The 14911-nt window shown below is 37.4% G+C and overlaps 1 protein-coding gene across 1 annotated transcript in view; it reads right to left on the bottom strand.

Moving 5' to 3' along the window:
• The window catches only part of GABRA5 (gamma-aminobutyric acid type A receptor subunit alpha5), an 82172-nt gene that overhangs the window by 26761 nt on the left and 40500 nt on the right, over positions 1–14911 (bottom strand). Inside the window, 1 exon segment of the mRNA XM_030317582.1 lies at positions 3335–3417. Coding sequence (XP_030173442.1) covers positions 3335–3417 — 83 coding nt within the window.

Genomic DNA, 14911 nt, shown 5'->3' with positions numbered 1-14911 from the left:
TTGTCAAATGCTTTTCCTGCCTCAATTGATATTATTATCTTAGTTTTCTTCGTTATTATGTTAAAATAGTGGATTATTGGGGCGCCTGGGTGGCGCAGTCTGTTAAGCGTCCGACTTCAGCCAGGTCACGATCTCGCGGTCCGTGAGTTCGAGCCCCGCTTCAGGCTCTGGGCTGATGGCTCAGAGCCTGGAGCCTGTTTCCGATTCTGTGTCTCCCTCTCTCTCTGTCCCTCCCCCATTCATGCTCTGTCTCTCTCTGTCCCCAAAATAAATAAACGTTGAAAAAAAAATTTAAAAAAAATAAAAAAATAAAAATAAAATAAAATAGTGGATTATATCTCAGTCTTGCATCCCTGGAATAAACTCTACTTGGTCTTGGTCATTGTGTATTATTCACTTTGTTGTTGAACCCAATGAACTAATACTTTGTTAAGAATTACTTTGTGTCTCTATACATGAAGGATATTTGTCCAAAGTTTTGTCGTTTTTGCAGTATCTCTGGTTTTGGTGCCAAGGCAATCTGGATTATATAAAGAAAACTACAAAACTCTGATGAAAGAAATCAAAATAGAGCTAAAAAAATGGAGTTATTTCATGTTCAGGAACAGTAGGACTAAATTATGTCAAGATGTCAGTTTTTCCCTACTTGATCCCAATAAAAATCCCAGCAAGTTATTTTGTGGATATTGACAAACTGACTCTAAAGTTCATGTGGAGAGACAAAGGAATAACCAGTACAATACTGAAGAAGAGCAAAATCAGAGAACTGATACTACCCAACTTCAAGACTTATTGTAAAGCTACAGTACTGAAGACAGTGTGTATAGTATTGGCAAAAGAATAGGCAAATAGATCAATGGAACAGAACTGAAAGCTAAAAAACAGACCCACACAGCCAACTGATCTTTGACAAAGGAGCAAAGGCAATACCGTGGATAAAAGATAGTCTTTTCAATAAATTGGTGTAGACATCCACATGAAAAGAAAAAAAAATGAGTATCTAGACACAAACCTTATACTTTCACAAAAATTAACTCAAAATGGATCACAGACCTACATGTAAAATTCAAAATTATAAAACTCCTAGATGAAAACACAAAGAAAATCCAGATAACCTTAGTTTTTAGATATAACTTCAGAGATGTGATCCATTAAATAAATAATAAGCTGGACTTCATTAAATTAAAAATGTCTGCTATGTGGGGATAACTGGGTGGCTCAGTTGGTTAAACGTCCAATTTTGGCTCAGGTCATGATCTCACGGTTTGTGGGTTCGAGCCCCATGTCAGGCTCTGTACTGACAGCTCAGAGCTTGGAGCCTGCTTTGGATTCTGTGTCTCTCTCTTTGTCTGCCCTGCCCCCCGCCCCAACTCTGTCTCTGTCTGTCAAAAATAAATAAACATTGAAAGAAAAATTTAGTTAAAACAAAACAAAAAGTCTGTGTGAAAGATACTATCAAGAAAATGAGAAGATAACCTGTAGACTTGGAGAATATATTTTTGAAACACATAGCTGATAAAGAACTGGTACACAAAATATATAAAGAACTCTTAAAACTAAACAATAAGAAAATGAACAACCAGATTAAAAATGGGCAAAATCCCTGAGCACACACCTCACCAAAGGAGATAAACAGATGGAAAATAAACATATGAAAAGATATTCAGTATCATATGTCACAAAGATATTGTAAATTAAAACAAGATACCATTAGACACCTATTAGAATGGATAAAATCCAGAATACTGATAACACCATATGCTGGTGAAGATGTGGAACAAAAGGAACTCTCACTCTTTGTTGGTGGGAATGGCAATTTGTCAATTTCTTACACAGCTAACCATATACACACTATATGATCCAGCATTGGTGCTTCTTGATATTTAACCAAAGGAGTTGACAATGTATGTCCACACAAAAACCCGCACACAGATGTTTTTATCAGCTTTCTTCATAATTGCCCAAACTTGGAAACAACCAAGATGTCCTTCAGTAGGTGAATGGATAAATTATGGCACAAGCATACAATGGAATATTACTCAGCACTAAAAGGAAATTAGTTCTTCAGCCATGAAAAACATGGAGAAACCATAAATACATATTACTAACTAAAAGCAGCAATCTGACAAGGCTTTGTACTATGTATGAACATTCTGGAACTGTATGACATTCTGGAAAAGAAAAAACTATGGATACAGTAAAAAGATCTGTTAGGGATTGAGGGAAGGGATGGTGAATCAGTGGAGTACAAAGGATTCTAAGGGCAGTGAAACTACTCTATATGATAATATAATGTTGGAAACATTTATCAAAACCTATAGAATATATAACACTGAGTGAACCCTAACATAAACTATGGGCCTTAATTAATAATAATGTAACAATGTTGGTTCATCAATTATTAAATGTAATACATTAGTACAAGTCTGCTGATCAATTTCCAGGAACACATTCTTCTGCTTTTAAAAATCAAAACTTCGCATAGCATGAGTACAAATGGATAGCATGAAGAAAGAAGGAAACAGTTTGGTTCTAACCCTGCCTCCCAACATCTCAGAAGGGAGGATGGGGCTGCAGGCACACTTTCAGAGACAGTGTCATCACTGCACTATCTGGAATGGCTGGAATGCAAAGGTGTTCACCTAATGAATAATTATTTGTTCAAGAAACACGTTTCCTAAAACGTGTACAGGGTGAGCAGTAAGGGTGAACATGACAGTGTCATTGCTCTTATGGAATATTCTATTAAGAAGTGAAGATCATGGCTGGGTACTGGAAACTGAGTCATGAATGTTGGCTCCTTAGAGGATATGGCCTGCAGTCTGCGAAGTAAAAATAATTGCCAGGAGCGCCTGGTGGCTCAGTCGGTTCAGCGTCCGACTTCAGCTCAGGTCATGATTCGTGGTTTGTGGGTTTGAGCCCCGCATCAGGCTCTGTGCTGACAGCTCGGAGCACGGAGCCTGCTTTGGATTCTGTGTCTCCTTTTCTCTCTGCCCCTCCCCTGCTTGTGCTCTGTGTCTCTCTCTCAAAAATAAATAAACATTAAATTTTTTTTTTAAAAAAAGAAAGAAAGAAAGAACTGCCAGGTGAGGGCCTGAAAACACTTCTCCCGGATCATATTCTTTATGGTATGTGCCTCGACACATAATTCTCTGTTAGAGACAAGAAAACTAGTCTGTGAGGACAAAGGTATGAGGACTCCACAGCATTCCAGTCTTCTCAAGCAGACTGCCACCCATATTGTGTTTATTCACATATGGAACCCAAGTTCTGAATGAATGTGGAAATAACCCCAAAAGTATATCCGTGGTTCTTACTTGTGAAAATAACTTACAGCTGCCAAATTTCAGAGGGCAAGCATGGGCATCCATCGGGAAGTCCTCAAGTTGCATTGGGCATTCTGCAGAAATAGTCAAGCTGAAAAATAAGAGATGAAGACTTTTTAAATGACTCACCAATTCTGACTATTTACCGAGCAACCACCATGTTTCATAGAGCTATATTAAGTACCTCAGTCATTATTTTAATTACCATCTTTTATGAAATTGTCTGCCTGACCCACCAAATTATATAGGTTTGCATTGAAGATGGATATCATTTAAAAATATGGCTTAAGGGGCGCCTGGGTGGCGCAGTCAATTAAGCATCCGACTTCAGCCAGGTCACAATCTCGCGGTCCGTGAGTTCGAGCCCCGCGTCAGGCTCTGGGCTGATGGCTCAGAGCCTGGAGCCTCTTTCCGATTCTGTGTCTCCCTCTCTCTCTGCCCCTGCCCCGTTCATGCTCTGTCTCTTTCTGTCCCAAAAATAAATAAAAACGTTGAAAAAAATTTTTTTTAATATGGCTTAAATAAAATCTAGTCAGTTCTGTGGCTTCGTGTGTCTATACATACATTACCACTTGTAAAGTAATTCCAGATGCCTTTAAAAATGATTTATTGTTTGTTTCCCATTCCTAACTCAGAATAATCAAAACATTTCCTTGGACAAGGTTGAAATATATGTATTTTATAAAATAGTTTATAAGCTCAAGAAATATAAATGTATAATAAATTCTCAGTCCAAATTCTGACCAGAAGCTGGTTACAATTATTGTGTATTGGACTGATGACATGAAACAGAGTAGGTGAATTGTGTCATGACAGCAATCTTCTGGTACAACCTAATTGTTTTTAACCCATGTCTGGTCTTGCAGATAGTAATACTACTGTCTGCTACAACTGCCACCAATACTCAAACATCAATGGACATCATATCCACCAGTTGTATGTCAGGCACTGTGATAGGTGCCTTACCTGCATTAACACATCTAATCAGAGTAGCATTATGAGATTTGTTGCTATTAACATCCAAGTTTACGAGAAAGGAAAGTGATGCATAGATATTAAAAGATCAGGACAAGGATGCAGAGCTATGAAGTCAGGGAGTAATGATTTAAGCCCAAGCCTCTGACTGCAGTGGCTTCCTGACAGCATGTCCACCACACACTAAGTGGGAATGGGTTCTGTACAATTCCAAAATTGCCATATTGTTGTGCTTTTATTTCCCTACAGACTTTACTAATTAGATAGTGAATCTAAATTTCATTAATGAGTTAATCTTCTGTTTCTTAAATTTCTTCTTCTACTATTTAAAATGAAATTAAATTATATAGAATGAAATCAAAATATAAAATATTCACCTTTAAACAGATGTTATAGTTATATTTTTAGACAAATAATAATTCAACAAGATATTAGCATCATTGGTCCTTCCCTCTTATATTCAGTCCAAATCTTGCCTTTGTGCCCAGAGTGAGAATAAAAATGTAAAAACATTCATTTTTACCTTCACTACTTCCTCCTGTTAAAACAGATTAGCCTTCTGCTCTGAGTACCTAATTCATAGTTAATGATTACAGACAAAGAAGTCAATGTATGTATATGGTGAATGAGACATATTTATGTGTTAGTGCAAGAAAGGTCTGTGCTGATCAAAGAGAAGAAATCCTCTGCTGTCTCTGGTTTCAGGGGCCATTCCCCCAAAGATGGAGTGACTTTTAGATGGTGTGAGTACACATAGATGAGAACACATCATCAAAGTATGACATGCAGGCAGGGAGATGGTATTTAAAATGATATGTGGTATATGTTCATAGAAGGATATGGAAATATACAAAAGAATTTTAAAGGAGAAAACTACAAGTAGGTATCATTTCACTTGTAATTTCACTTGGTAAATTTTTCTACATATTAAAAAAAACTTTTTTAAGTTTATTTATTTATTTTGAGGGGGGCGTAGGAGGGGCAGAGAGAGAGGGAGATAGAAAATTCCAAGCAGGCTCCATGCTGTCAGTGCAGAGCCCAATGTGGGGCTCGAACTCACAAACAGTGAGATCATGACCTGATCTGAAGTCAGATGCTTAACCTACTGAGCCATTCGGGTGCCCCTGTACAGATAATTTTGACATGTACATGTATTTTCTTTCACTCTTGTCTTTTGTATATCTAACATTAGAACAGGATATTTCCCACATGAAAATCTCTACATAATGATTACTTTGAAAGATGAACTATATAATTATAGGATACAGATGTCTGGACTATATGTATGTGTGTACATATAGAATATATAACTATATATATTATACACATATAACATATATACAAATGTACATATATAATATATTTCATATTATGCACATATAATATATATATTTCATATACACATACATATGTGTATGTATAACATATATACATATATACGCATATATTTCATATTAAATCAATTATGTATAATAATAAATAATATAATAATGTATATATATTAAACTAACTAGCTATTGTTAGACTTTTAGATTGTTTTACACGATAAGTAATCTGCAATGGACTTCTTCAAGCATAAACTATGTATAAGGACTATTATTAGAGACTATGAAGTGGATAAGGTAAGTATTTACTTACTAGAATTAAGAAAATTATGACTTAACAATCACAGCCTGTGAGGAAAGCCTTCAGTCAGCACAAAAGAAAATAATGTTAACTTCATTTGGTTTTTTAGTGAATTTAAGAAATTTTTAAGGTAAAGCAAATAGAGGGACAGAGAACTTAAATGAGTCAAATATGTTTTAGAGAATAAATTCACACTGAACTCAGAAAATCTAGAATTTTCTTCAGAAGCAAATTTTTTAGTAAGAAAATAGAAAGTGTATATAAAGCTACAATGCCAGGTACAAAGCAATGAATGCAAAAATAAGCACAAGAAATAACAGTGCTGTAGGAGCTTGGAGGAGAACAGCTTTGATTTGGAGATTCTGTGCTGGTCTACAGCCTCTGTTCAAATAGTTTAGGTGTAAGGAAGACCCTGGGCTCAGATAGTTGGGGTAGTGTGGAGTGGAGTGGAAGTGGGGATGCTTCAGGTGATCCTGGCCATCCTAGCCCAGCCACAGGTACTACAGACTTGAACCAGCAGATCCAGTTCTGCAGTCTTCAAGTTGCCCCCTACACATACAATATTGACAACTTTATGGTCCCGCTCCCATCATCAGGCTGATGTGGAGATGGTCTCTCTAGGGCAGAATCTTCCCTCTAGATACTGCCATGTCTGCCAGCTCACATAACTGAACTTCTGTCCCCCAAGAAACACTTTATTGCCCACTGGGTCTGGAGGCTGACTTGAAGCCAGATCTGTTGGTTTTTTGACAGTGTGGTGAATCAGAGTTAATTTCTCTTCCTTCTGTGCTTTGTGGTGGTACTTTGTTTCTATGTCAATGGCCACTGGAGGCACCACCACCTGGCATTTCTATTGTTTGCTCCTACTTCTCAGAGAAGATCCCCTCAGAGAGACCTGACCTCCCACCTTGGAAACACTGCTCACTCCTGGATTTTTCCCTTTTCCTCATGTCTTCCTTCATTCTTGGCCAACACCCTGTATTTATGAGGTATGAGAAGCCTTTCTTTTTGCCATAGTGGTCTCAGCTCTTACTAAAGACAGCATCTTCTGTCCTGCTTTATTCTGGTTCCTTGGTCCTGAGAGCTGCCTACCTTCTGAAAACCACTGCACTGACATTTAAAGATGATAAGGATTGTACACCAAGGAGTCTGCTTTCAGCATATAGCTGGAAAAGTGGAGGATGTAGTGATGGTGGGCAGAGACATGTGGACAGAATTTAGCTGAATCTAAAAAGAAGAATATGTTAAAGAAGAAATAATCCCAGTAAAAAATATAAAAATAAAAAAATATAAAAATAAAAAAATATATAAAAAAGATGATAAGGATTGTACACCAAGGAGTCTGCTTTCAGTATATAGCTGGAAAAGTGGAGGGTGTAGTGATGGTGGGCAGAGACATGTGGACAGAATTTAGCTGAATCTAAGAAGAAGAATATGTTAAAGAAGAAGTAATTCCAGTAAAAATTAAAAAAAATAAAAAATACATAAAAAGATAGTAATTCTAAAATTGCTATCTCAATAAATGCTATCATTAAAGCCTCATGGATTGTTCCCCCATTTTAACAGACTTCCTTAGGATTAGAGTTCCAAACACTGGAAAAATATATGATAGTGTCTTTCTTCTAAAGGATGAACGCATTATTCAGCTAAATCCCCTAAGTAAATGTTTCAGCCTCAGAAGGGGAACAACATTTAAATTTTTTATCCCTTTAAACATTTCAAAAATGGCCTATGCTTTCATAATACAAAAAAATATATATCTCTAGGTAAGAGCGAGCCTTCCATTGATGGGGTCTCTGAAATATAGAGTACCTTGATGTATAACCAACCTCCTTCATATAGAATTGAGATCAAAGCACTCTATGGAATAATGGATTGTCCTAGCTCAAAGGAGTCAGACAGATTACCTACCAGAAACCTTCACTTTTCAGTTGAAGGAAATGAAGCCCAAAAGGTTAAGAAATATGCCTTACAGAAAAACTTCTCTAAACTACTGGTGGATCCAAAAATTCAGCATTTCCACACTCCTGCCCCAGAAGTCAAATTTCTATTTTGCTCCTAATCTCTGTTAAGACATTCAAGCATTAACTTATTGAAACAAGCATCCCAATTTTCAACAACATTTTAATTTTAGGGTCAAGAAATGATATTTTGTGAGTTAAAATATTTGCTTCAACTTGGATTTATATCATCCTAATCAAGGGTTTAGGGTCCTAAACTCACTAAAGAATTCTTTGCTTGACCAGGGGCAGGTCACAGTGGAGAGAACTTTAAATGGTTAAAACAGTGAAATTCTAGAGTAGCTTTGCCATTAACTAACTGTTTTACCTTTGTAAAACTGCCTAACTTCTCTGGTCCAGTCTTCCCATTTGAAAAAGAGACAAAATAACAGTTGTTTTTACTCTCTGAGAAAAAAATAGTTAAGTGTGAAAAGGGGGTTAGTCTCTAGCTTCCCACCCAATATTCTCTTCAGATTTGAGTGTTTTAATTTATATGAAAACAATGCATCAGTGCAGTAGAAGATGTGGTGGTGGTAGGCAGAAAAATGGTCCTACAAAGATGCCCATGTCCTTACCCCTCAAACCCCCAAACCTATAGATGCATTACTTTAAATGGCAAAGGAACTTTGCAGATATATTAAATTAAGGCCCTTGGGACAGGGGAGAATATCCTGGTTTATCCATATAAACCCAGTATAATCACAAGGGTTATTTTGAGAGGGAGGCAGGAGTATCAGGAGATGTGATGTGAAAAGGAGATGTGATGGCAGAAGCAGAGGTCAGAGTCTGTGGCCATGAACTCAGGAATGCAGGTGGCTTCTAGAAGCTGGAAGAGGCAAAGAACAGATTCTCGCCTAGAGAAATCAGAAAGAATGCAATCCTACCTATAACTTGTTTTAACCTTGTAAGACCCTTTTGGACTTCTGACTTCCAGAACTATCAGGAAATGAATTACTTGTGTTTTAGCCAGCAAATTTGTGATAATTTGTTACAGCATCAATAGGAAAATAATGCAAAGTTTTGTACTTATAAGTGAGGTACTACTGTAACAAATACCTAAAAGTGTGAAAATAAGTTTGGAATTGGGCAGTAGGCAGATGCTGAAATTCATATAGAGATTTACAATACATAAAACTTTCCTTCCTTGAACAGATTGCTAATTGAAACATGGATGTTAATTATTCTGTGCTGAAGACCTGCAAGGAAGTGAGGTGCATGGCAGAGAAAACTGACAATACATGGTCATAAGAGACACTGTTGATAGGAATATGGACATCAAAGATCTTGCAGACAAAGGCTCAAAAGGAAATGAGGAACATGCTATTGGAAACTAACTGGAAGAAATGAGATCTTTCTTATATAGTGACAGAAAACTTAGCTGATTTATATTTATAATTATGTGGAAAGCAAAACTTATAAGCAATTGTAGTAGGCTAAATAATGACCCCCAAAGATATCAGATCCTAATTCTGGGAAGTTGTAAACACTATCTTACATGGAAAAAGGGTCTTTGTAGGTGTGATGTAAGTTAAGGGTCCAGAGATGGGGAGATTATCCAGGTGGGCACTAAATGCAGTCACAAGGATTCTTACACGAGAAAAGTAAAAGTAGATTACAACATACATAGATAAATATAGGTGATGCATGAAAGCAGAGGGTGGTTTAAAGATGCTATTTGCTTCTGGCTTTGAAGATGTAGGAAGATGCCCTGAGACAAGGAATGCAAGGTATGCAGCTCTACAAACTAGAAAAGGCAAGAAAATGGATTCTTCCCTAGAACCTCTAGAGGAAATATGGCTCTGACACCTTGATTTTGCCCTTTGACACAGATTTCAGATTTATGGCCTCCAGAAGCATAAAAGAATAAATGTGTGCTGTTTTAAATTTTTTTTCAACATTTATTTATTTTTTGGGACAGAGAGAGACAGAGCATGAATGGGGGAGGGGCAGAGAGAGAGACACACACAGAATCGGAAACAGGCTCCAGGCTCTGAGCCATCAGCCCAGAGCCTGACGCGGGGCTCAAACTCACGGACCGCAAGATCGTGACCTGGCTGAAGTCGGACGCTTAACCGACTGCGCCACCCAGGCGCCCCAAATGTGTGCTGTTTTAATCCACCAAGTTAGTGGTAATTTATTACAGCAGTCATAGGAGACTGATACAATGATGAATTTGGATATTTAGATGAAATTTCCAAGCAAAGTGTTGAAGTTGTGTCCTGTTTTCTTCCTCTTGCTTATAGTAAAACATGAGAAGGAAAAGATAGGTTGAGGGAAGAACTGACAACAAAAAGGGGACCAGGACTTGATGATTTGGGAAATTCTCAGATTATCCGGGTTGCAAAAGATGCTATAATTAGGAGATTCACTATCAGGAAAGAATGCTCTTAAAATAAAGACTAGGGTGTGGCTGGGCGACCTTTTGCTAAAGCCTCAAAAGTGTCAAAAGGTCAGAGTATGCAGTCACACAGTAGGCTCTTTGAGATTAGGTGTGTGACTCCTGAGTTCCCTTAATCATGTAAACAAAAGCCAGGAATAAAGACTAGATTATTAACGAAAGATTTATGTAGGAACCTCTTATCTAATGGTGTGAATTCTTGAGACACACATAGGGAACCCACAAGACTTCTGAGAATTTTATACCAGCAGAAACACTGCCAATTTGTACTGAAAAGGACAGAGAGAGGGAATAGTGCTTCATTTTTTCCTGACATTTTCTCCTCTTTCAAATGGGAATATCTGTAATTGTTATACGCCTGTCCAGCCATTTGATCTTGGGAACAGAAACTTGTTTCTTGAGTTCCACAAATTCATAGATGGGAAGGAATTGCACTCAGAGTAGATCATACCCAGATCCTCTTGTATAGCTGATTTAGATAACTCAGATAATGAGGTTTGGAACTTTTGAACTGGCAAGATTTGGGTGAGATTATGGACTTTAATTTAACAGCTGTAACGAATTTTGAATTTTGGAGATATTGGGATGGGGTTAATTATTTTGCACGTCAGACATACATGAGTTTTGAAGGGGACCAGAACACAGATTGTGGTAGGCAAAATAATAACCCCTTCAAAGGTAGTCCTGTCCTAATCCTTCCTACCTACCATAGCCAAAGGAACTTTTCAGATGGATGGTATTAAAGCTTTTGAGATGGGGAGATTATCCTGGGTATTGCAGGTGAGCCCAATGTAATCACAGGACTACTTATAAGAAGGAAACAGAATCAGAATCAGAGAAAGATGTGATTATGGAAGGAATGATGGGTCATGGGCCAAGGAAGGCACACATCTTCTAGAAGCTGGAAAAGGAAAAATATATTCTTTCCTAGAGAATCTGAAAGAAACACAGTCTTGCCAAAAGCTTGATTTTAGCCATGTAAAACCTGTTTTATACTTTTGGTATCCAGAGCAGTGAATAATAAATATAAATTGTCTTAAGGAATTATATTTGTGGTAATTTGTTACAGTGGCAATAGGAAATAAATATAGTAGTCTCCCCCTCACCAAATAAATAGTATTACTAATCAAATAACCAGTCGTTAGTGTGCTGAACAGCAACCCCATGTATATTTTGTTTTTTAAAAAAACTTTATTTATTTTGAGAGAGAAAGAGAGAGAGAGAGAACCCATGCAAGCAGGGGAGGGGCAGAGAGAGAGGGAGATAGAGAATCCCAAGCAGTCTCCACCCTGTCAGCGCAGAGCCTGACACAGGGCTCAGTCTCCCAAACTGTGAGATCATGACCTCAGCTGAAATTAAGAGTCAGATGCTTACCAACTAAGCCACCCTGGCACCCTCCCATGTATATCTTAAAACCATTTTCCAATGTTAAAAAAGAAATTTGGTAATATTAGCCAATATATAAACATCTCACAAAGTGCTTGCTACAATGAAAACTCAGACCTTGACAATGAAATAGCATTTCATGCAAAATGTCCTGGCTTGGTCAGTTTTTGAATTGTACACCATGTACATGAGTTATATTCACTCAGTGGAAACATAACCTCTCTAGAAAGATGTTACAGTGACTCTCAGGCAATATAGGAAATTTATTTGGGGACTCTTAGAATTAAATAGTTCTAATGATTGGTGTTATGGGAAAGAAATAAGGCGCAAATTGGTTGTTATACTTTTTCTAGCCCAGTGAGTCTTTGTAAAGAACAGATGAATGCTTACTGTAGATAACTTTATATTTACCATAGCTGTTCCCTTATGAAAGGCTTCAGGGTTTGGAGATGGAGCAAAGATAATGCTACTCACCTGGCATTCCTGCCGGCAGCATCTTTACATCTTGTACTGTAGCCTCATCGTGCTGCCTCTGGTGTGGGGCTGTGAGGGACCCTTTAACCCTTTAGTAGGGACGCTGCTAGAGAGTTCTTCCTGCTCTATAGCTAAGTTACATCCTCAAAGTTGATGGAACTGTATACTTATACTGCATGTGAGAAGCATCTTTTCTGCTGTGAGGGGGTGTCTGAAAGGAAGCCCAGCTCTGAGGGGTATATATGCCTCCTCTTCCTATATTTGACTCACCTCTAGATTAGCAAATGAAGAGAGGTCTGTTCATGCATTCAATTACAGAAAATTGATATTTTTATTAATACAAATATGTATATATAGTATATATATAATTATAAGTTATATACATTTAATAAGTCACTAGTGATAGGAATACAGATAGCGCTATTTCTCCTTCAGAAATTTTCCTTTGATATCTTCCTGATGCCAAAACCCTGTCCCACCCACTAGAACTTTCTCCGATGTATGCCTGCCTTCAAAAAAAAAAAAAAAAACTGCAAATTTTTCATCAAATAAAAGAATGCAAGAAAGCACTGGTCTTCTTATAAACAATCACTACTAACATGATGCACCATGCATACTGTTGGTTAGTTAGGAATTACCAGTTCTTGGGAACCTAGCCACAATTTACAGTAATGTGTTTAGGAAAAAGGTATTCTTTGTTTTTCCCCCCTTCAGCACATTTTATTAACAAAGCTTAACGTTATGCCAGTTGACAAAAGAGAAATGTTTACAGGATCCATCTCTCCTAGCAGGGCAGGCAACAAAGTGTGTTTTTGGAGTGGAGAGGCAGGACATTGTTAACTGACATATTGGTATCTTCCACTTTCCTTCCTTTTTAAAAAATAATTTATATATTTAAATTCAAATTAGTTAACATATTAACATACAGTGTGGTATTGGTTTCAGGAGTAGAGCCCAGTGATTCTTCATTTACATACGACACCCAGAGTTCATCTGTACAAGTGCCCTACTCAATGCTCATCACCCATTTAGCCCATCTCCCACCCTCCTCCCCTCCAACACCCTCTTTTTATTCTCTGTATTTAAAAGTCCCTTATGGTTGTCTCCCTCTCTGTTTTTACTTTATTTTTCCTTCCCTTATCCTATGTTCATCTGTTTTGTTTATTAAATTCTACATATGAGTTAAATCATATGATATTTGTCTTTCTCTGACTGACTTATTTCGCTTAGCATAATACACTCTAGTGGAGAAAAATGTATTCTAAAGTTCAGTCAACTATATAAAAACTGAAATTTTAAAATCTAAACATTGTCAAGCTGGGAACAGGTTATTTTGGAAGCCCAAGGTGATTGGCAGGCTCATCCATTTCCTTGACTTTTTACTAACTGTACAGTGAGTACTGGTCCCTTCTGTGATAGTTGTAGGCCTACTGCAACTGGATTTGGTCTAGACCAAAACTGCAAGCCTAGTTGCTTTCATGGCTGGGACATTGTGCTTGTCCTGGGTAGCCAAACTCCTAAGGGATCTTCACCTTAGCACTAACCCTGCCCCTACACAAATCACAGGCAGCGTTTTTGCCTGTGATCAAAAATGGATGAGATACCAAATTTGCGAGTGGTTGGTGAAGTATGGGAATGGGAAGTAGCTAGTGGAGAGCTAAAAGTGACCTGCTTAAAATGTAATAGAATTTAAATTCAGTGAAGAGCAACCTTGTAAAAAGCAGAATTTAGAGAATTACCTGAAAGGTCAAATAAGAATACACTAAAATGATGAATGTTCTGGTTTATACAATTGTAGAGTTTCATCCTTTCAAAAAAAATCTGTTATTGAGATAACATAATAAATGTTTCCTTTTTAGCAATAGATCCAACTTCTACAACTTACTTCAAGCTTGAGTTACAGATTTCATTAGTCAGTTCATTGTTCATTTTCTACTCTGTTTGTTAATGTTTATTCAATTTTGAGAGATAGAGAGAGCCCAAGTGGGGAGGGGCAGAGACAGGGAGACAGAGAAGTCCCAGCAGGCTCTGCGCTGAGGCTTGACCTCATGAAACATGAGATCATGACCTGAGCCGAAATCAGGAGTTGGACACTTAACAAACTGAGCTACCCAGGTGCCCCTCATTTTGTACTCTTGATGTAATAGGAACATCCATGAGACCAACCATCGTAATTATACTGGACTAAAAATTCTCTCTAAACTTTGCATTCCTCTTCAATTGTTGGAAATAAGATGTCAGCAATTCTCATTTATGTTGGGAAAACTAGCATATGTGAGATAATTTTGCAAAGTTAGCATATTTCTTATCAAAAGGGGACAAACTTTATTGATATATTTTGATTAATATGGCTGGTATCTATTCTTAATACTCGTATTTCTTAGGAAGGCTCTGTAATAATTAATGTGAGCATATAAATATTCTGTTTAAATTTTTATATGTATTCACATGTCCAGCAATAATCCTTCTTACTAGATCAAATATAAAAAAATAAAGACAAGCCTGAACAATAAAAACGTTGCAAAAAAGGAAGAGCACAAATATGCAAAGAAGTTCCTTTCTCAAAATAAAACTCAAGTATGTCTTTTTTTTTTTTCAACGTTTATTTATTTTTGGGACAGAGAGAGACAGAGCATGAACGGGGGAGGGGCAGAGAGAGAGGGAGACACAGAATCGGAAACAGGCTCCAGGCTCTGAGCCATCAGCCCAGAGCCTGACGCGGGGCT

Source organism: Lynx canadensis, chromosome B3, assembly GCF_007474595.2.
Source record: "Lynx canadensis isolate LIC74 chromosome B3, mLynCan4.pri.v2, whole genome shotgun sequence".
Taxonomy (NCBI): domain Eukaryota; kingdom Metazoa; phylum Chordata; class Mammalia; order Carnivora; family Felidae; genus Lynx; species Lynx canadensis.
This window is presented reverse-complemented; position numbering and strand designations above follow the sequence as displayed.